At 38.9% G+C, this 23,239-nt stretch overlaps 1 protein-coding gene across 1 annotated transcript in view; it reads right to left on the minus strand.

Moving 5' to 3' along the window:
- The window catches only part of SNTG2 (syntrophin gamma 2), a 188,157-nt gene that overhangs the window by 141,850 nt on the left and 23,068 nt on the right, over nt 1-23,239 (minus strand). Inside the window, exons 3-6 of the mRNA XM_042457420.1 lie at nt 18,127-18,183; nt 17,964-18,021; nt 1,419-1,462; nt 1,267-1,308 (exon numbers count right to left, since the gene is read on the minus strand). Of these exons, the coding sequence (XP_042313354.1) occupies nt 1,267-1,308; nt 1,419-1,462; nt 17,964-18,021; nt 18,127-18,183 (201 nt within the window). The remainder of the gene's footprint in view (nt 1-1,266; nt 1,309-1,418; nt 1,463-17,963; nt 18,022-18,126; nt 18,184-23,239) is intronic.

Here is a 23,239-nt window from a genome sequence, read left to right on the forward strand (position 1 = left end):
TAAGGTCAGTTCTGCACTAAAGCCACCCTATTCTTCTCTTAAACCAGTTTTAAAACTTACTTTTTGTTCCAGATTTTACAGGAAAACCCTGAACACTCTGTATCAAGGTCGGACAGGTATCTATGCATGCGACTCCACTGTGTCACCTGCTGCTGGCATGAGTCACTCCCTCTAAGGTCACAAGAGGGCACCTAGCTATGTAATTGATACTGGGTGCCTTGTTTCTGACCTCAGCAGGAATAACTCACACCAGCAGCAATGGCACCAGGTGACACAGTGGGGATATAGGTGTAGTCAGTTTCTCAGCACTGCTACAGTGTGGAGGTAATGGGGTAGCCTGGAGCAGCTCTGGGGCCAGAATACTCCGGGACCAACCTGGAGAATTCTGGCTGGTATTGACAAACCCTTAGGCAATGAGTGAACGAGGCAATATTGGCCAAATAATGCAGTATGAGCTATTTCTTTTCTACTCCCTTTGCCTAAAAAGTGTATGTTTCCCCCTTAAAACCCAAATGTAACCTTTTAAAAAGTAAAAAGCAATATTAATAATAATAATAATAATAATAATAATAATAATGGAATGGTTTAACATATTCTTCAACATTTCAGGGATAAAGACTGGAACACATGTGGCCAAGTAACATCAGCGTGTGATCAAGATGGTAAAAGCTATTACTAAGATAAAAGCGGAAAGACCAAGAGAGGCTGAAACATTTTGCTTTGGTCCAACCTTATTGGGGATTGGAAGATTCACCCCTCCACTTTATTCTCCCAATGAGTTAGTGCACTGCAAACTACTTTTACATTTTGAACTCAGGTTTGCAGCAATAGAAGTAAGCTGATGACAGAAAAGAAAACAGGAGAAGGAGCAAGAAACTGGGACAATTTAAAAGCAGCTGAAAAAGTAGGACAGAATATTGATTGGGACTGTCTCTGCTAAATCAGGAGATTTGGAAGGTATGGTTTAAACATTTCTTTGTATGCTTAATGCTAACAGTTCTTTACAGCAGTTTGCTGTCACTTCCATGTTTTTCTTCTTTTGAGGGAAACAAATCACATAAATGACTGGCCACCTTGTAGTATATATATATATATATATATTCCATGGCAAAAAGAAGGTTTGGGCCCTTGGTTCCATGGAAACAGAGTAAGCAAAACAGCAAATGTATGGACTGGTAGTAATTTTAAAGAAAGAGGCATCTGATATGGCAACAATAATATAGGCTGCAAAGAGGAGAAACAAACAATGCAAGATAGAGAACTTACCACTTCTTCATGGGTAGCACCTTCTACGTTTATACCATTAACCTAAAAATGTCACAAAATCATTATTTGAAACTTCAGTTTAATATTAAGGTTCAATACAAACATTAAAACAGTGATATACTTTTGAAGGAAGATTGTAAGAATAAACTGACCTGTATTACTGCATCTCCTATAAATAACATTCCTGATTGGTCCGCTGCAGAGTTATAAAAGAATCACACATTAATTGAGTGACTTAAATTGATGACATATTGTGCTACAGCAATTGTTTTAAGTACTGTCCTTGTAACAGTTATTCCTGAAACTGCCTCTCTTGTAAAAATGCCAGGAGCATAACAATGATTTGGTAAAGCTAAATAGATTGGTACCAATTCTAAGGAAATTAAGAGAGCTACTTTCCAGTCACAAAAGATTATTTAATATGGAACACAAGTGTCACTTCTCGCTAATGATGGATTTCATTAAATTATGGAGGAAGTGTGATTCATATTTTTCATTAGGCTTGGCAAGACAGTAAAATAGAAATTTTATTCCCCCCTCCTTCTTTCTTCCTGAGATGATGTGCAGAGACTGGTATAATCAAAGAGGTTGCAGAAAGAATTTAATAAGGCAATTTAGTGTGAACTTTGGCTCTACTCTATTAAACAAAGTAACACAGTATATTATTTCAACTGGTAATTTGCACAGTTTCTGCAACATAGAATTAATGTCACCTTGCCAATTGCATAAATACCAAAGCATCATACAATCGCTCCTGTTTTAAGGGACACCTCTGTTTCAAAGGCTTGTCTGATATCATAGTCCTATTGTTTATCACTCAGTTTCATAATTGTTTTAACAAAATGTTGCTATAATTAGAAAAAAAGATAGCTAAACACTAAGTATAAACACAATTGTTAAGCACTAAGTAAACAAGAATTAGTTCCATTACGCAGACCAGATTTTGCTACAATCATTGGTTCAGCTGGGATTGGATTTGAAGTACTGTATTTTAAGGACTATTTCAAGCCCCTTTTACTGGTATCTACAACATCTGGTGCATGAAAGTTTTACAAACAAGGTAGCTACCTGTAACAAGTTGTGCTCGTGTTTTGGGCAACAAATGCTAAACAAAGTTAATGCAATGAATAGTGACAAAGTTACTTTGAAATAATCAAAGTTACTTTCACGAGCACTTGAAGAGGCATTTTGGTTGTATTTTCCCAATTTTAGCCCCCCCCCCATTTTGTTAATAATCCTAAATTCCCTCCTGCACAAAAATAAATAAAAAGCAATAAGCAATGGAAGCAATACGTTATTTTTCAAACATTAGAACAAGTAACAAAAATGAAATATCTTTCAAAGTAACTTCCCAAGTTCTCACAATAGTACTGGCTGTTATAGCAGCAGCAGGTTTTAAGTGGACAGTTGAGCAGTAAGGAGTTTTTCCTACATTTCCTGCTTGGTACCAGAACACTGTAGGCATCCAAGTCACCAAGGAAATGTAGACTTGTCAGGCCATTTGATTTCCATACAATGAGCAGAGGCAGAATTTCTTGTACCTGGGATGCCATAATAGCATCACTGCAAATGCCAGGGAAGACCTGGGAACAGGGTAAGACCCATTCCCACTGACCAATAAGAGAGTGGAAGGTGGTTCCTGGCAACATCTTCCCACATAACAGTGGTAAACATTGGAATTGGAAAACACTCCCAGGCAACAAATCCACTTCTGAATAGCTCTCACCATCAGGAAGTTCTTCCTAATGTTTAAGTGGAATCTCTTTTCCTGAAGTGTGCATCCTTTGCTCTGTGTCCTAGTCTCTGGAGCAGCAGAAAACAAGCTTGCTCCATCCTCATTATGATATCATTTCCAATATTTAAACATGGCTATCATGTCACTTCTTAACCTTCTCTTCTACAAGCTAAATATAGCCAGCTCCCTAGGTTGCTCCTCATGCAGCATGGTTTTTAGACCCTTCACCACTGTGGTCGCCCTCCTTTGGACACACTCCTATTATTTGTTTGTTTGTTTGTTTGTTTGTTTATTTAGCACCGTAAGTTTTGCACGGCACTTTACACAATCAACAAAACAACATAAAATCTGCCCATGGCATACAATCTACAAATCGTAAGATATAAAATGATATACAGTAAATAAGCAATTTATCCCCATTAAAATACAACCATAAAACCATAAAACTGTAGGCAAATATTACAAACTATTATGCCTGCTGGAATTTTGGAAGTTCTTTGGCATTGTTTTCCTTTGCTCCATCCTTTAGATCCTTTGTTACATGCACCTAAGTTTTACCCTCGGCTTATCCATTGGTCATACCAGAATCCATAATTTTGGCCCCAAAACCTGCCCTCAACATGAGGTCAATTTATTGTTAAATATATATGTGGTAGTTTTATCATCTAATACTCCTGATAGTAACAAATACTCTAGTTCTGTCATTATAAAGATAGGGACTGCTTTATAAATCATATTTTATTTGTGTGAGCCAGTTTAAGAACAATTATGGTGTATTATGGTGAGCAGAAATGGATACAGTATTCCAGGTGAAGTTTGCTATAAATTAGGAAGGACTTATGTCTAATTTAATGATTATTTCCATGTGTCCTTATACCCTGGTAATGGGGTGAGAAAAAAGCAAAAATGGTAAAATAAAATGAGCATGACTTTGCTGCCTCCAGCCTGAGCAGAATGCCTTGAAAAACAAGGGTATCATTCCAGAGTTAGCTGTAACATTCACTTCTCACCTAACACTGGAGAGTATTTCCTACTACCTTCCTTCTCTCCCCCCTCCCCAAGACCTTTCTCTGCTTGACAAAATATGCTGCTATTTAAGCTCTGATGGCGCCTTACAATGGTGAGAGAATTAATATGATGCTGGAACTCTCTCAAGCCCAGGATGCATTTCCTATTCTATAAGAACCTGAACATTCCCTTATTTATGATTTCTATGAGCATGCACTGAAGCATTTTCCCTTTCTTCTGAAGAAAAACAAGTAGATTTCATGTAGTTTCATCAGCAGGAGTTTATGATTAGTTTCTCATAGCAAGAAAACACACATGATTGCTATATATTGATGCTTTAATCGAGTTTTCTACATCTGAAAAAGTGAAAGTTGATATAAAATGTCCCAGAAATATTTCTCTCTCTCTTTTTTAAATGGTCAAAGTACATGTCAGGGACTGCAATTATGGCTATTCCTATTATTAGGTAAACAAGAATCTGACATCCAGGATTGTAACCCAAACATCTTAGTTTTTTATTTTATTTTTTATTTTTAAAGACTATGTTTTTCACACAGAAGGGGAATACAATTGAATGTCACACAATAAATATTAAGCACCATAAATTGTACACTTGAAAACTACAGTTATTATCCCCTGGGCTAAAATTGGACAGCTATGAATATACAGGAAACAGGCTCTTTAGGCTAAATCAAAATAAGATACAACTGGTTGTCCACCATCCTGAAAAAATATAGTACTTTGTTCCTAAATTCTAAGGTAGTAGATTAGTCAGTTTATGTTTTTCTTTGTTTTGTCTCACACTGCAATATTTTTAAAGCAGAGCAATATGCTCAGTAATAGTACTTCTCCTGTGTTCCAAGAAATTACTATATGTGGGCATGGCAGGTGGTAAAGAAAGCATAATCTGATCAATGTTACAAAAATAAAGCACTATGCGGATTCTGAAAATGTGATTAGCAGCCTTAACTCTGGTGGAAGAGGACTCTGTTGTTTCTTTTACTCTGGAAGATAAATTTTATTGTTGGCAAAGAAGGAAAGAATTTCAAAATAGAAGACTGCCTATTCCTGAGGTTAAATTATGGGTTCTCTTTACATGAACAAAATGAAGGGGAGTTATAACCGTGTTCGTCTGTAGAATCAGTATGTAGAACAATGCTTCCTTACCACCTGCACCCAGAAACCGCTTCTCTACCTGAGGTACATTTATGATATCTTCATAATTTGGACTCATGGAGAGGATGCACTCAAGACATTTAACCAGAGTTTCAACAACTTTCACCCCACCATCAACCTCAGCCTGGAACTATGTACAGAACAAGTTCACTTTCTGGACACCACATTACAGCTACAAAATGGACATCTAAGCACCACACTATATTGCAAACCCACTGATTGCTACCTGTACTTATATGCTTCCAGTTTCTACCAGATCCATAGTCTACAACCAAGCCCTCTGATACAATCACATCTGCTCAGACCCACAAGACAAGGATGCCAAACTCAAGAAATAACAACAAACATTCCTCAAACTACAGTGCCCACCACATGAAGTAAAAAAACAACAACAAATAAACAAGACTTGTACTCAGGACTGATCTATTATAGAACAGTTTGAAGAGAGAAAATGACAGAACTCCACTAGTGGTCACATACAGCTCCCAACTGGGACCACTCAGGTGCATCATCAATGAACTACAATCTGTTCTGGATAATAATACCACTCTTTTGAGGGCCCTTGATGGCAAACCTTTACTCGCCTACAGACAGCCTCCAAACTTCAAACTGGTGCTCACCCACAGACACATGGCACAGATGGGGACACAAGCACTAAGCCTCGCCACAAACCAAGATGCCAGCTCTGCCAACACATTTATCCAGGAAATATTATCATAAGACCTAATGGCATTACCCACAATATTAGGAGGACCTTCACATGCTCATCCTCCAATGTGATCTATGCTATACTGTATCAGCAATGCCCTTCAGCGTTCCACATCAGGCGAAAAGGGCAGTCCCTGGTCCAGAGGATAAATGGACGTAAATCAGACATTAGGAATGGAATTGCACAAAAACTGGTGGCAGAACATTTCAATCTCCCTGGACATTCCATCTCAGACTTCTGAACAGCAGTCATTGAACAAAGGGACTACAAAGGTAGATTAGCAAGAGAAACAGCAGAATTGGAATTCATCCATAAACCACATTCCCTCAGCAATGCATTGAATAGGGACAATGGCTTTCTGGCTCACTACATGCACTTCAACACTATCTGACCTCATATTCATGGGGGAGCCCTACAATCATCTATTCTCCCCACCTACAAGCTAGTTTCCAAGGTCAAACTGGTCTTGCGACTTCATTTCCATACTCAATGGCTATGTCTTTGTCCACAAATGACCATAATTAAAACTGGACTTATTACTTCATTTTCATATCCAAAGGATTTGGAATTTTAATTTACATTCTCACATACCTATGACATATACAGTGTGCCCGCGTCATACGTGGGCGGTGCATCCCATAGGGAGTCCAGAACGGATCCCCTGCGTAAAGCAAGGGTGCACTGTATATGTCTGTCCTGGATTTCCACTCCACTAAAAGCATCTGAGGAAGTAGATTGAAGACTATGAAAGCTCATGCTGCCAATTTTTTTCTTTCAGTTAGTTTCAAAGGTCCTACAAGATCTCTCTACATAGTGAAGGGGAGTGGCACTCCAAAAAATTCTTTCTACATTAAAGTACCACAAAGACATTGTTCTTCCACAATCAGCTGGAAGTAGATTATTACTGAAAATCATCCCCTAGCAATTAGTTGCTTCTCAAATTCCTTTCCCCCTTGGTCACTGGTGTTACTGAAATAAGGTCTATAGTTATCTTTCCTGCTTACAACCAAAACATAATCTACAAATTTTCTTGCAATGCTTTATAATTCTTCAGAAATGTATTCATATTTCAGTGAGAGGAAGGGTAACAATATAGCCATAGGCTAAGCTCTTTAAATTATATTAATTCCAATAAGAAAATGTAGACTTAATAACCCAGTCCTATGTAGAATTGTGTATCTAAATTAGGGTATTTTGACCCAGCATACAAGAATGAATAATTGTCATAGTTTTCTATGTAGTTTCTATGGAACTGTCTATCTGGTGTGTTTGTCTGTCTCTGAGTATGATTTTTTTTTTCAGTGCAAAAATCTTGTTTCCTACACTGAAAACATATTTTCTAAATAAACCATACTATTTTGCATGGAAAGACCACATTTATTACTGCATATTTATTGCTTTACCAAAAAAATATGCCACCACTGCTCTGTTCTTCCCACTTTTGGGAGTATAAATAATTAAAAGCAAATATTATTTCGTTCCTAATCTAAATTCATTGATTTCAATTAATGTACTTCTCTCTGTACATGTTAAATCTTCCCCAGTAAAAGCAGTGACACTTCAAATTGCTTAATTATAGGCTCTTTGACATCGATAGAAAGAAATGTGAAGTTTTGCTACAGAGCTCTTGATTTCTGTTCAGTTTTGTCAATTGTTGTTGCCCCTGCACTCACTCATTCCACTCTTTTCAGAGAAATGCTTGTAGTGGTTTCTTAGATCTGCATTTGGGCTCCTCAAGCTTTTTGTTTTGCTTTGTTTTGAAACTGGAACTGAGGTGGTCCTATGGTTCGAAGCACAATTTTTCTCCTCTCATATTTTTTCTCCCTAAATTTTGTTTTACAGTTATAGAGGTATAGAGCAAGAAAAAAAAGCTACTTCACAGATAAACTAAATCATTATAACTCTTTCAAAATAAAAGAAAGAATGGGAAGAGGAAGAATTCTATTGTTCTGTTATATCTCTATTTTTTTACAACAACAACAACAGATACCTTGAGGGTATGAATAAGAAATTTGCAGCTAGTGCTGGAAATTTCACAGAAAACAGTCCAGCACATCAGAAACATTGTTTGGCTACCTTTGAAAGAAAATCTGAGATGTGCAGTAGCAAATACCACAACCTTCTGAAACATTTCCTCTATCTGGAGAAGCCCTATGGTTGCCAGAGCTGGGATTACAAAGCCCAAAGTGGGATGTAAGAAAGTTCACAGCTGCGAATAGTATGCCATTGCAATGCTATCATTTTATATACTGTACACTTGAAGTATTATTAGATATAAAAAACCAAGAAGGGCTTATAATTTATTGTTTTAAGTCTAAATTAAATTGCTACTCCCAACTAAAGCAGAATAATTGAATCATGGATATTTACAAAAGAGTTGACTTGCCATTCAGTAACTGATTCATTGAGGCTGCCTCTACACTGCAGAATCAATGCAATTTGCACTGCTTCGAAGGCTACAACTCAATGCTATAGAATTCTGGGATTTGTAGTTTTTGAGACATTTAGTCTTCTCTGTCAGAGAGCTCTGGTGCCACAACAAACTACAAACCCCAAGATGCCATAAGATGGTGTCATGACAAAGCAGTGTCAAATTTTATTTATTTTGCAGTGTGGCAGCAGCTTCAGTGGATCAGCTCCAGATGGCTGTGTCAATTAGATTAGGCCAGGGATGGGAATGATGCAGTCCTCCCAATGCTGTTGGACTAGAACTCCCAGAAACCCTAACCAACATAACCAATGGTGAAGAATAGAGAGAGTTTCATTTTAACATCTTGAGCACTATGTGATTCTTACGCATGCATTTGACCTTAATCACTGTGCAAACAGCATTGCTCTGGACCAGAAGTCTAGTGTTCACGAAAGCGTACTACAGCAGTACTGGAAAACAGGATGATTCAGGATCTCTTCGATATAGTGGTGTACCTGGCATATTTTTAACACCCTGCCCAACAAAATGGGATGGTTGTTAAAAAAACAACAACAACTGCCATGTCCTCTAAAATGTCAGTGGAGGGCCAAGCCCATATTTCACCACTGGTCTCAGGGGTGGGGGGCACAGCACCTTGAAGAGATGAACAGTGGCGGTTGTGGAGGGGTAGAGGGCTGGGTCCTCCACATTCATGCCACTGCTGTGGCTTGTCTCCTCGGAGGGCCATGCCCCCCTGAAGAAACAATCAATAGTGACGGCTGTGTTTGTGTGTGTGGAGGAGTGAGTGACTGTTGCTGATCTCCTCAGGGGGTTGGGGTGCCCTGACATTAAAAGCAGCAGTGGTGGAGGGCTAAGACCTCCATGTTCCTGCCAACATTACCATTTGTCTTCTCAGGGGGATGTGATGCCCTGAACAGACAAGCATAAGTGGCAGGGGTGTGGAAGACTGAGTCCTCCATATTTCTTCTACTGCCACCACTATTGTTCATCTCCTTATGGGACAATGGTTTCCCAAAGAGACAAGTGGTGGCAGGGGTGGAGGGCCTAGTTGTCTATGTTGCTGCAGCCACCGTCAATGTTCATCTCTTTGTGGACCTTCAAAGAAGCAGGCTATCAGAATTGGAGGCATAACTGAAAAGTAGCTAGGTGGCTTGACCAAGCAGTGCAGAAGCAGGCAGATAGGAAAACTCCTTTTCTGACCTGACCAGCAAAGGTGGAAGACCTGAAACTTTGGCAGCCCTTCCCACCAGAGCATTGAGTGAAATTGAGTTGTCACCCATTGTGGTCTAAATCCCCCACATGCTCTAGTGATGCTCCTGCTTCCATATGGCTTATAATGCTTCCTATATCATTAAACTTTGGCTGCTAAAGTGAGGCTAAAGACTGAATGCAAGCAAGGAAGACAAACTGTGCACCACTGAAACTGTCATGGATTAATATAATGAAGCTTCTCCTGTGATTTCTTGCTACCTCTAGATAATGGAAAAAATGCATGGTGCAAACCTGATCATTTCATCTTAAATGTATTTTATCTCATAGTTGTGTTCTGCTTTTCCCCAGATGCACATCAATCAAAACACAGCTTCATATACTTTATTTACAGCTTTGTGGTTATTATATTGGTATGGTGCTCAAACATAAGCTTCCTGCAATAGATGATAAAGAGACAGCAGTATGAATTTGCAATATCAAAATACTGACTTACAGCACTCTGGGGAAAAGGGTGTGAGGGAGCATTAGGGGCTCAGTTCCTTCGATTTAATAAACTCTGACCATACAAAAGTGTAAAGTGAAGCTTATAAATGATTTAAAAACTGCTAGAACAATACAGGTGTTTTTTTTTATAACACTGTTATACAAACATACTTTCCTCCTTTGGGAATATCAAAATGGCTTATATGGTATTTTCTGATCCTGGTGCCTCCCAGGCAAAGATCTGCTACTCTGACTTGTAACATAATCATGTACTCTACCTCAATATGTATGAATTACACTATTTATATGCATTGTAGACCTATATTTAATACAGAGCTCTTTCTTTCTCTCCCACTCCCTTTCCTTGCATTCTCTCCATCCATCACAGACAACATACTTAAAGGATGCTTGACAAAAACAATATAAATGGGTAGTCATTATTTTTCTGTTCCTTGTTTTTTGCATTTCTTATTACTTGTAACAGCCTTCCCAGCCTGGAGCCCTCCAGATGTTTTAGATTATAATGCCTATTACTCTTGCTCATCAGCCATGCTGGCAAGGGTTGATGGAAGCCAAAGTCCAAACCAAATGGAGGACACTAAGTTGAAGAAGTACAGTAACAGCCAACATCCACAAAACAGTGGCCCTTTAGTGGGCCAGCCAAAATGCACAGAATACATGATGCAAGCTCCACTGGCTTCTTCGTCAATCAAAGGTGTTCAAAACAGCAGGAATTTTTTTTAATGACGTTTGTCATCTCCTATATGATTTTGAACACACACACACACACACACACTTTAAAATGAGATTGCATTTGGCACATTTTACCTAACAACATCTAATTTTTCCTAATGCATACTATGGGGGCTTCTTGAGAAATTCAGTGTTCTTTGCCTAATAAAGGGATTTGGAGACTCACAGAGGCACCCTGGATCTCAAAGAAAGTACCTTTTTTGTGTTACTAATGCAATTTAAATTTTATTTCCTAAACTTTAAAAAGTTTTGCCTCCCAGTACTACATGGCCAGGAGAAGTGGCCTGCCCATATAGATATCTCTCTATACCATTTTAATTCAGAACACCAACAACATCTTGACAAAATGCAGGCCTGTGATTGATGTTGTCAAAAATGTTTTTCGCCTGTATGATGTTTAATACTCTTGCTTGATGAAAAAGCCAATGGAACTTCAAAAGCTTGCAACATGTATTTTGTGCATTTTGGTTGGCCCAATAGAAGTATCAGTTTTGTGGATTTTGGATTTTATTGTATTTTGCTACATGGCCAACAAGACTATACCTGGATATGTTTCCTAGGTTGAAGAAGGTTAGCTAAAAATATGTACAATAAAAAGGTCCCTACCAAGAACTAAAATGATGACTGCTTATCTATACAATTTTTGTAAAGCCATGTTGTTAAGTTGCAGCACACATTTGAATGTTATTGCAAGGGAGCTATCTCCTAAGAGAAGATACTGGTCATGCTACCCTATTGATATAGCTGCACATATTCTCTGCAAACAAGTTCAACCACATGTTCACAGCACTTATGCTTCATAACTTAAAAAAATCAACTCTGCTTTTTTCCCTAAAGAATTCAAGAAACTGATTTTTTAAAAAAGTTTCCAAACCATTATTTCAACAAAATACTGAATCAAGTCCTTAAACACCCCTCTTAACAAGAATCTACAATATACTCTCTTATCTGAGAAAAGGGAGGTTAGCACCAACATGGTCATGATTAACATTACGGGTGAAAGGCTTACTGGGTTGAATAATGTTACACTGAATCCACAGGAGTAATGAATATTTAAAGTATTATGAGGGAATAAAGGAAGGTAGCTTGGTATATTCAATCTTTCTATTCAAATATAGAGCACCAGATGTTTCTTGCTTTGAGACAATGTGAAGAAGAGATGAAAAAACAAGGAGACAAAGTGAAACATGCATAGGTAACAGAAGGGATAATGATGATGATGATGATGATGATGATGATGATGATGATGATGATGATGTTTATTTATATTCCACTTAATCTCTAGGAACTCAAGCGGATTACAACAGTAAAACAAAATACAGTTAAAAGAGAATGCATTAAAAATTCCAAGATCCCTATCCCTCCCCCCAGTCATAAAAAAATAATTAAATGCTAAAAGGAGACTAAACTAAGAAAAGAAGTTAAAAACATTAATATACAATAACGATTAAAATGAAATAATAGTTTCAAGTGGGGTCTGGGTAGAGTAAAGATAAAGATGGGGGATAATGGGAGAAAAAGGAGGAGGGAGGCAAGTCAGCAAGGATGTTCTAGCCTATGGAGACTATGAATGAGAGACCTGCAAGTCCCCCAATCCTCAACAGCCCTGCTCAGGACCTGCAGACTCAGGGCTGGCTGTGGCTTCCTTAGATTGAGCTATACAACTATAATTCAGTGTTCTTTTCCCCCCACTGCTTTCTACTTTATCAAGCATTATTGTCTTTTCTAGTAAGTCATGTCTTTTCCTGACATGTCCAAAGTACAGCAGTTTCAGTTTAGTCATCTTGGTTTCTAGGGAAAGTTTGGGCATGATTTAAGAACTTTATTATGTGCATGTTTTAAACCACAATTGTAGCAAGAGATTAGCTACAATTCTCTTTGGCAGTACCTATTGCACAACGTCTGCCCTAAACTGTTGCTTCTGTGCTTCTGAAGCATTGTTAGATAGCATCCTTTCATCAATAAGTGGCGAATTACACCACTCTCTTACTCCACAGGTGTGAAAAGTGACAGTCTGCAGTAGTCCTGATATTGGGCAGTCACATGGTGTCAGTCCCTTCTTTCCCCCTCACTCTTGCTATTCCCAAGATGTCTGTTTCTTTCTCTTTTTTTCCACTTTCTTTTCTCTATCTCTCTCTCTTTTTAAACTAAATCATGTTCCCATAATTCTGGAATTGTGTTACACATTTAAAATAAATAAATAAAAATAAAGCTGGGTAGAACATAGGACAAGAAGGCAGGGTTAAGGGGGAATATGGAAGAGAGCACTCAGGACCATCAATGGCACCAAATGCTCCTATCACACTATGGGAGAGAGGTGTGATTATAAAAGCTTTAAAAACCCATATGTTTCTGTTCTGTTTAAGTTGCAGCAATCTATAGCTATCTTTAAGTATCTGAAGGGATTTAGAAGACAGAGCCAGGTTGTTTTCTGCTGCTCCAAAGACTAAGGCACAGAGCAATGGATTCAAACTACAGGAAAAGACATTCCACTTAAACTTTAGGAAGAACTTTTTGTTTTTCTGTAAGCTTGTTCAACAGTGTAACAGACTGCCTTGGAACATGGTTGACTCTCCATTTGGGGATAGGGTCCTTAAAGAGAGGTTGGATGGGCATCTTTCAGGAATGCTTTAGATGTGTATTCACAAATGGCAGTGGGTTGGACTAGATAGACCTTATGGTCCCCTCCAAATATAAGATTGTATGATTCTTGAAGGTACAATCACCCTAGTCCTCTGGCTGGAAAAAGGAGTTCAGAAGCTTTGCTTTCATTGCTGTTGCTGTTGTTGTTTTAAATTAAACCTAGCATTCTCTATATTTGAAACCAGAAATTAAAATAAAACTCCAAGGAAACTCCAGCCCAGAGGAATTCCCTATCTGGCCAACAAAAGTTCTCAGATTCTATGAATGGTGAGTGGAAATAATATAACTCCAGACCATATTTCATGGTCTGTGCTTAGTTTACACTAAGCATAGTTAAGATTACATCTATTTTAGGGCTGAGACAACATGCTAAAGTGTGATTAATCAAAAACAGAAATGGAAACTAAGCCAGAAAAGGAGAGGGTAGGCCACAAGCCCAAGGGGAGCTGATAAACCAGTTATGTGATGCTTGAACACTGTATACAGAATAAATGAATTTTAAAAATAAATACTAAGTACAACACAAATAAATACAAGATAATACAAATTATTTGTTGTATGATACAATAAATACGATGCAATACAATGGTGGTGATATGTGCTTTTCAGTCACTTCTAACTTATGACAATCCTAAGGCAAACTTATCATAGGGTTTTCTTGGGAAGTTTTGTTCAGAGGATTGCCATTGCCTGAGGCTGAGAGCATGTGACTTCCCCAAGGTCACCCAGTGGGTTTGATGACCAAGCTGGGAATCCAACCCTGGTCACCAGGTTTTTCAACCCAGACAAGCTGTTGTCAAACTGAAGTAGGGAAAAGAACTTCCAGTTTGCTCTTGGAGAATGAGCCCCCTGTCTGTGGAATCCAGGGAAATGATTCTCCTCTACAGCAAGGCTTGTCCCTCCACCTAGGCTACATCCACACTGCATAAATAATCCAGGTTGATACTACTTTAACTGCCATGGCTCAATGCTATGGAATTCTGGGATTTGTCTTTTTTGTGAGATGTTTAGCTTTCTCTGTCAGAGAGTTCTGGTGCCACAACAAACTACAAATTCCAGAATTCCATAGCATTAAGACATGGCGGATGCAACCCTACTTGCAGCAGAAATTCAGGGGTGTGGCATACTGGAACTTCAGGGTTCACAAGGAAGCCTGGTGCAGTCTTGTGGGTGGAACACTTTCTCCTGTCTCCCCAAAAGCTGCCTAGAGAAAATATATTTCAAACTTAAATCCATCATTCATGGATTTCCCCCGATCGATTCATCCCACATCAGCTGAATTAAATAGAAAATGTAAGGGTTTCCAGATGGCCGGTGTAAGTAATAAATCAGCATCAGCTTTCTATGATTCTCATAATTTTTCCCCTTTAGATTAAACCTTGATCAATGTTGGCACTTAGGAGAAACTGCCCTATTAAACAGCCAACATTCACCTAATACTCTTCATATGTAGGACTTCTCTCCCACCACCACTGCCTCTCCTCACCTCCCGATGTCACTGTCTTTGATATGCTTTAGTGAGCTATATTCACCATCCTGCTTGAACAGAGACTATTATGTATTTTTTTTTTCCTGCTTGTCTAACTCCACATAGTGTATCAGATACAGAAACAGCAGAACTATGAAAAGATAGGATATTACAACCCTGCAGCTTCTGTAGAAATAGAAAAGCAGGCAAGGAGCATCATCAGAAAAGTTGTCAACATTATGTGACTGGGAGGCTTGAGGGGTGAAAAATGACTCCTGGCCAATACATTAGATAGAAAAGTACATCTGATACAAAGAAAATACCCCTGGGCTTTAAAGACATCAAATGGAGGCATGGCCTTTTTAGGGGGATAGACATGAGGGGGACCTCACACAGAAAAAGGACCACATCAACCTTGACTTTATTGTATTATTGCCAACTTGAATCCTATTAGCCTGATCCCCATAAAGATAACTGAAAAGGAAACAGCTGGGATTGACCCCAAGTCTCCTAGAATCTTTAAAAGGCTCTGATTATAGGTTATCAGTCCCCTCCACTTTCTCTAAAAACAGCTTTTTTCTGGAACACCCACTTGCTTAACCTGTTCTATTATTATATTCACTTATTTATCTTTACCTTGTAGAGATTCTTTCGAGGAGATGGGACTCAAAGGAACCTCCAACTCTTCCTGTATTATCAAGGAAGCCTTTAATGGGGTAGTGGCAGATTTTACCTCAAGGGTTTGCCTCCAGGTTGTGTCCCCACCACCTCGAATGTTCATATAAGGATTTAAATCTTCACTTATTTCATTCCCTTATGCAAATAAATGAATTATTTCAGCCATTTTTGCCTCTCCACATAGGAATATAAGCATTTCTGTACGTATTTTGAACACTATGCCCTGTTACAGACTGCCAAAATAAAGCTGCTTCGGGTCTCTTTGGAGGTATGCTGTTTAAATGATGCATGCATCCTAAGAATCCGGAAGCTGCACCAAAGCTGCACTCCAGTGCTTAGGAATGGAGTGTGGCTTTGGCGCGACCTCCGGACTCTTAGGACCCATGCGTCATTTAAATAGCATACCTCCAAAGAGACCCGAAGCAGCTTTATTTTGGCAGTCTGTAACAGGCCTATTTGTACTTTGGGATAAATATTGTAAATTCATTCATGCAAAACTGCATATGGTTTTTCTGTGCAGAAAATGTATTTTGTGCAAAATAGACTGATTCCTGAACAAAAAATGTAGGTTTTGCACAGAAGACGCATGCAGGAAAACTACATGTATTTTGTGAGTGTGTACAGGAATCCATATTTGCACAAAACACACTGCTAAAGATCTGTGCATTCAGAAAAATAGACATGCTGGCTGAGAAATTTTTGGAGCTAAGTAGCTTTACAACCTAAATACATTGTTAGATCCAACTAGATTAGACCTGTTCAATCCATCATAACTTGATCAATCAATACTTATATTCCATAGGTTCAATGGGCTTATCCCATAGAACTAGTATTTCCTCCTTTTCTTTTCCCACTCTGACTTTTTCATTTCAAAAACCTGTTGCTCTTTCCAGGACACTTTCCCATAGCTGTAAATGCACTTTACTGCAAAGTTCTCTCCTACACTGTTGCTGTAAGTGAAAATAATGAATATTTACTGGAACCCTACTGGTCAGATGTATATATTATTGAATGGTGTATACTGTTATAAACACTGTCAAAAAGGGGGGCAAAATTGTAATGTGTAAGAGCCCTAAGCGCAAAAGTGTTCCAGACATTTAAAGCTGAGAAAAATACATTTCTGTCTAAGCTTGAAAGCAACAGTGACTATCAAAACAGAAATAGCACATTAGAGATAATCCAATGGTTAATATGTTTAGTTTCAAATAAGCGCTATCTCCTTATTAATGGAATAGCTTTTATCTTGACTATATTATGAATGAGAGCATTTTACTTATCCAGGTCCCATTTCACTGAAATCAGTGGAATAGGCATAAAATGACTGATCTTATTTTATTATTTTCTGCATAGGTCTTAAGAGAAAGAATCCACATTCCTTACAATACTGTATTCAGTTTGGGTGACTGCTAGAATTCGCATAACTGTATGAAGGATCTAATGCTATCATTTCACCGGCCAAAAAAGGGCAAGAGAATAACTCCCTTCCCACCTGCAGCCCTTACCCCCCACATCCTCAAAACAAACTACAGAGATGTGGAAATCCCTCCAGAACAGGTTTTCAGGTGACACTGAAGACTGCAGGGGAGAGAGAAAGTAAATCCTACTGCGCTAGCAAATGTTGGATTTAAGCCTCTATTCCCTGCTGTCTTTCTGTATTTACTCTCACCACTCCCATCAAATTATAAAATGACTGTGCCAGCCAGCCCAAAGCCAAACCATACTAATTGCTTTAGATCTTTTCCCCATTTACTGATGGTCTGGGTAATTGTACAAAAATGTTTTATGTAAAAATAATGTTTTCTGAAAAAAAATACTGTTTTTTGCAAGAGCACATTTTTAGAGAAAAGCTACAGGATTTTACACACTTTTTCATCAAGGATGAGAAAGGTTGTAATGGTTCTTTATAGCCCTTCTTTTGAATTACAATTTTTTTCAAAGCAATATATTCTCATGACTATGTCCTACACTGCCACCATCATATTAATATATACCATTGTGATGTATTTTTTTAAAAAACCCTACAATTATTTAAGCTCAGTCAAGTTGCCAATGTTTACTCCAATATTTGCCCCATTGTTACAAATATTTTATATAGTCCTCATAATCCTGTTTTCAAATCAATGATGTTGCATGATGATAGCTCTTTTAAAGGATTTCTAACAGATGTTGAGGGCAATTTCATATTTTTCCTATAAGAAGTTATTTATGGGTTGTATCTTAAAAAGTCTGCCTGGTGTTGGAACTGCATGTTTCACAGGTGACTTGTATATGTCCCCCACTGAAACTGATAGAAAAATGAAAAGAGTATAAGGAAACATAAAAAGAATACAATGGAAATGAATGATAATTAAACAAAGGAAATATCAAAAGCCTCTATGGGAAAAATAAGCATTTGCTTTACCTGCTTGGTCTTTAAATATTTTTGATATAACAACAGGCACTTTGTGCTCAGCACCACCCTGAAAGAGATTCAAAATGATAATAAAAGTCTTAGTTTATCTGCCCATCTTCTTAATTCATGCATTGCATACTATAAAGAAATATAAAGATAGAATTATGCATACCTTTATACTTAAGCCCAAGCCACCAACTGGTTGTCTACGAAGTTTAACAGTTCTGTGCTTTAAAAAATGGTAGAAAAAATAAATTCAGGTGAAAATACAATATTAGGTGCATGCATACTGCGTATATGCTAATTTTTCATATGAAAATAGTTGACCAGAATTCAGTATCACACTTTTATTGATGTGTGACCTAGAATTATGCATCTGTAACTGATCCATGCTCATCATCTCTATGTAGCCAATACTGACACAATTGTAACTACCCCCCCCCCCTTTATCGGGCATCATCCACACTGAGAAAAGCAGTGGAAATAATCATCCACTCACATGCTGATCACCAACAGAACAGATATGTTGGTATAGCTGATGTCTGGTAAAGTGTGGGTAAAATCAGCCTGTGAGGAATTACTTAGTTACATATACATAACTAATTAGCCCATATAGAATTCCAGCAGTATAATTCTGGCGGTTGCTTCTAGGAAACTGAAAGATTATGCCAGGAAAAGTGAATATGGACTAGTCTGATTACTGATTACTAAAGGTAGCCTTTTTGCTCATTTACTTGTTACTCTTTCCAGTTCACACAAAAAAAAATAAAATAAAGAAGAGCATGACAAGCTAGAAATGCTGGACATTGCTTCCAAAATATGCTTCCGCATATTTGTTTTGCTTGCTGCTATAATTTGCATTCTTGATTTCAATTTTTAGGTTTCAAATGAATCTTTTCCCATATTCAACTGACTTTCCTTCAGTGAACCTTTTCCCCCTATTAATCTATTTCTCGTGGTTTTGTCTTCTTCTCTTTCTTTTTTAAAAGGCAAGTACATGAGATAAAATCTTTATGGACACTCCCTATAGCAATTTATCTCCTATTTAATAGCACCTTGCATTTTTGACATTTTATTCATGCTCACTTTTCTAGGTACTTGACATAGTAATAGAACTCAAAGAGCTTCAATTTATCTATTGACACGAAATGTATAGTAATACAGTTTAGCAACATGCTGAGCACAGTTCTATCCGCAATACCATTATATGTGTGAATCTGACTGCAGTTACTTCATAACACATACTGACATAATTAGAAACTTAAGTGGGGTTGGGATATAACAGTGAAAAAGATTATACTGATAACCTAAGTCCCTAAAGTGAGTTTGGGCAGGAACTCACCTATTACAGCCCAATCCAATACAGCTAATTCCAGTGAATTCTTCAGCTAATACCAGTGCTTACAGTGAAACTTAGGGGCCATCCATCTTTGCTTCTGGATGGTTCCACTGCAGCCGCACGGTGCAGAACCGACGCCCCTCCTAAAAAGAAGGCACTCTAGTTGGCTTCTTCTTAGGGACATCATTATGGTGCTCACACGCCATAATGATGCCCCTTCTGGTGTGTGCTGTTTGGATGCTCTGACGTGCATGTGTCATCATGGCAAGCCCCACGTAAACAGGGGCGCACTATGATGGCACACGTGCGCCGATAGTAGGGCTGGGCTCATGTGGATGGCCAGCCTTATCTAGCCCTAATTTCAGGCCCAGGCCAGCGCAAAACACCCGTCTGTACCGGCCCAAGAGTTCTTAATCAGACTGTGGGTTTATGACCATAATTTTAGCTATCAAAATATTATATTCCAGAGTCTTTCACAGCTGTCTGAACAGGCCTGACAGAAAGATAAACAGATTGAACCTTAAATATTTATTTATTATTTATTGAAAAATGTATATCTTGACCCTCTAATGCATGTACACCACCCAGTATAATAAATAAAAGCAACAAAATACAATAAAATGATCAAATATAATAAGAACAATGGGCAAAAATTCCTCTAATATGCTAGAACTGCAAGGGAAACATGAATAGACTTCTAAACATTACACTACTTTTCTACTAATTGATGGTGACATTGGGATCTGCAGGGTCCAGTTTAGTTAGATTATCTTGCTACCAATTGACAACACCACACCTGAATATTGTGTTTGGGGAAACCGCAACACATTCATATGAAAGAAACAGGTATGGACAGTCTTGCAAGCACAGAATGTCTGCCAAATTTCATTTGATTTCAAAATGGTTCATATGCTTAGAAATCAAGGAAGTAATTCCAAGCAACAGCGCAATATCGACTTCATGATGTAGAGTGCAAAATACTGGCTGTTTACCTGTATAAATGCACTGTTTTACGTAACAGAGAAATCAAAGTCATTGTATTACAATATAATTCAATAGAGTGGGGACTAGAGTTGCTAGATTTCAGGGCCTGGCACTGAGTCTCTGATTTTTGTAGATAATCTCCAGGCAGGAGACAAATGTACTAATTCTCTGGTTTTGGTAGATTAATCTCCAGGCAAGAAGAAAGGACTATGTGCAAATCTCCAGATCAGTGACTAAAGCTGCAGCTTTCTACAATTTTCAAGATTTAATTGATTTGTTGGTATAACTTGCAAAGGTGGGTCTATGCATTTATTTAGTTAGCTTCCTCTTTCTCTTCCATTTGTTGTAATGTCAGGGCTCACACTGCACTCTGATCTACAGTCACCCTTTCGCTAGAAGCAAGTAACCTAGTTTAAATGATCGTGATCCCACCCCCCTAGGTAAGTGAGAAGGAATGATCCCCTCCTTTCATCTTGCTCTAGAAACAGCCCCCTTTGCTAAGATTTCAGTTTTAATTTCCATGCAGAAAAATATGTGTGAGAGAGAATGTTTTAATAACAAGCTGTGAGCAACTGTGGTTGGTATAAGTTTCTCCGGTCCTGCTCTAGAGCGGCCGAACGTCTTTGGAGAAAGTCCAAAGAGTGGGCTGATTTTATCCATTTCAAATTTGTTCTTTCTTCCTTCTCACGCGCCCTCTCTATGGCAAAACAGAATTATTACAAACCATTGATCTCCGCCAATGAGAGGCGCCCGCAGCGTTTGTTCTCCACCTTCAACACTTTGCTTAAACCTCCCTCTCCTCCTGTCTCTTCATCTTTCTCTCCTAATGACTTTGCTAACTATTTCATCTCTAAGATTACCACTATTTCGCTCTGAGATAGTCCCTCCTGATTCTTCTTTTGCTCTTAATCTTCTATCGCCTTCGCCTAACAAATTTTCTGTCTTTCCTCCTGCCTCTTTGGATGAACTCTCTACACTTCTGAACTCTTCCAAACCTGCAACCTGTCCTCTTGATCCTATTCCTACTCGTCTTCTAATCTCTATAGCTCCCTCTTTTCTGCCCTCGCTTCTCCATATCTTCAATCTCTCTCTCTCTACAGGCTCCTTCCCGTCGGACTTCAAACATGCTCTCATTTCCCCAATTCTGAAAAAACCTTCTCTTGACCCCTCCTCTTTGTCTAGCTATCGTCCGATTTCTCTTCTCCCCTTTCTTTCTAAGGTTTTGGAACGGGTTGTCTATTCGCGCTGTCTTGAGTTTCTTGAAGCCAATTCCATCCTTGATCCCTTTCAGTCTGGTTTCCGCCCAAGGCATTCTATAGAGACAGCTCTCACTAAGATCTCGAATGACCTTTTACAGGCCAAGGCTAATGGCCTTTACTCTGTTCTCATTCTTCTCGATTTGTCTGCAGCCTTTGACACTGTTGATCACTGTCTCCTAATTGACATACTCTCTGACCTTGGATTCTCAGACTCTGTTCTCGACTGGTTTAGATCTTACTTGTCTGGCAGATCTTTTGCAGTAGTTGCAGGGGGTCTGACTTCTTCTCCTGTTCCCTTATCTGTTGGAGTTCCCCAGGGCTCTGTTCTGGGTCCCCTTCTGTTTTCTCTCTACACACTGTCCTTAGGAAAACTCATCAGCTCTTTTGGTTTTTCCTACCATCTGTATGCCGATGACACCCAGCTGTATCTTTCTGCCCCTGACCTTTCTCCAAGGCTTGAACAGCAAGTTTCATCTTGCCTTACAGCTGTCTCACAGTGGATGCGCCATCGGCGTTTGAAGCTCAACATGTCCAAGACGGAGCTTCTTGTCTTTCCTCCTAAGCCCACCCTTCAACACTCCTTTTCTGTCTCTGTGGACAACATTTCCATTCAACCAGTCCAGCAAGCCCGCAGTCTTGGCTTTATCTTTGACTCTTCTCTGTCGTGTATCCCTCAGATCCAGACCACAGCCAAGGCTTGTAGATTCTTTTTGTACAATATTGCCAAAATCCGACCATATCTCTCCGCCTCTACTGCCAAGATCCTGGTCCATGCCCTAGTGATCTCACGACTTGATTACTGTAATGTCCTCCTGGCTGGGCTTCCTTTTTCTCACCTCCGTCCTTTAATCTCTGTCCAGCATTCAGCTGCACGCATTATCACTTCCACCCACCGCTCTGACCACATCTCTCCTGTGTTGGCATCCCTTCACTGGCTCCCTCTCCCTTTCCGCATTCAGTATAAGCTCCTGCTGTCGACATTCAAAGCTCTCCATGGACTGGTCCCTCCTTACTTATCAGACCTTCTTTCTCCTCACCTTCCCACCAGGGCCCTCCGTTCTGGTAGTCAAGGGTTCCTGTCTCAACCCAGGATTTCCTCTGCCCCATCCCGGATTCGCCCCTTTTCACTTGCTGCCCCTCACTCCTGGAACCTTCTTCCTCCACAAGCAAGAGCCATCACTTCATTAACCAGCTTCAAAACGGAGTTGAAAACCATCCTATTCAGAGAAGCCTTCCCTGGCATCGCATAATTGTCACTTACCATCTGATGTTCTGTTGTTGGCTGTTTATCGATCCATTTCCTGTATTGCTATGTACTGTATATGCATTATCCTACTTGTGAGTATGTGTTTTCCCTGGATAATGATTAACCTTCCATTTTGAAGCCAAGCCCTCCCTCCAGTCCATCTGCCTTGGTCCAGGCCTCGGAGGTTGAGAGGAACTGCTGGACCTCTTACCCTTTCCCGTCACCACTCCCTTCTCCTTCTGTGTCATGTCTTTTTAGATTGTAAGCCTGAGGGCAGGGAACCGTCTAACTAAAAGGATTGCATGTACAGCGCTGTGTAAATTTACAGCGCTTCATAAATAAAGGTTAATAATAATAATAATAATAATAATAATAATAATAATAATAATAATAATAATAATAATAATAATAACAACGCATAATGACATCAACAACAACCATCCCTAGGTCTCAGATT

The sequence above is a fragment of the Sceloporus undulatus genome, chromosome 1, assembly GCF_019175285.1.
Source record: "Sceloporus undulatus isolate JIND9_A2432 ecotype Alabama chromosome 1, SceUnd_v1.1, whole genome shotgun sequence".
In the NCBI taxonomy this organism is placed as follows: Eukaryota; Metazoa; Chordata; class Lepidosauria; order Squamata; family Phrynosomatidae; genus Sceloporus; species Sceloporus undulatus.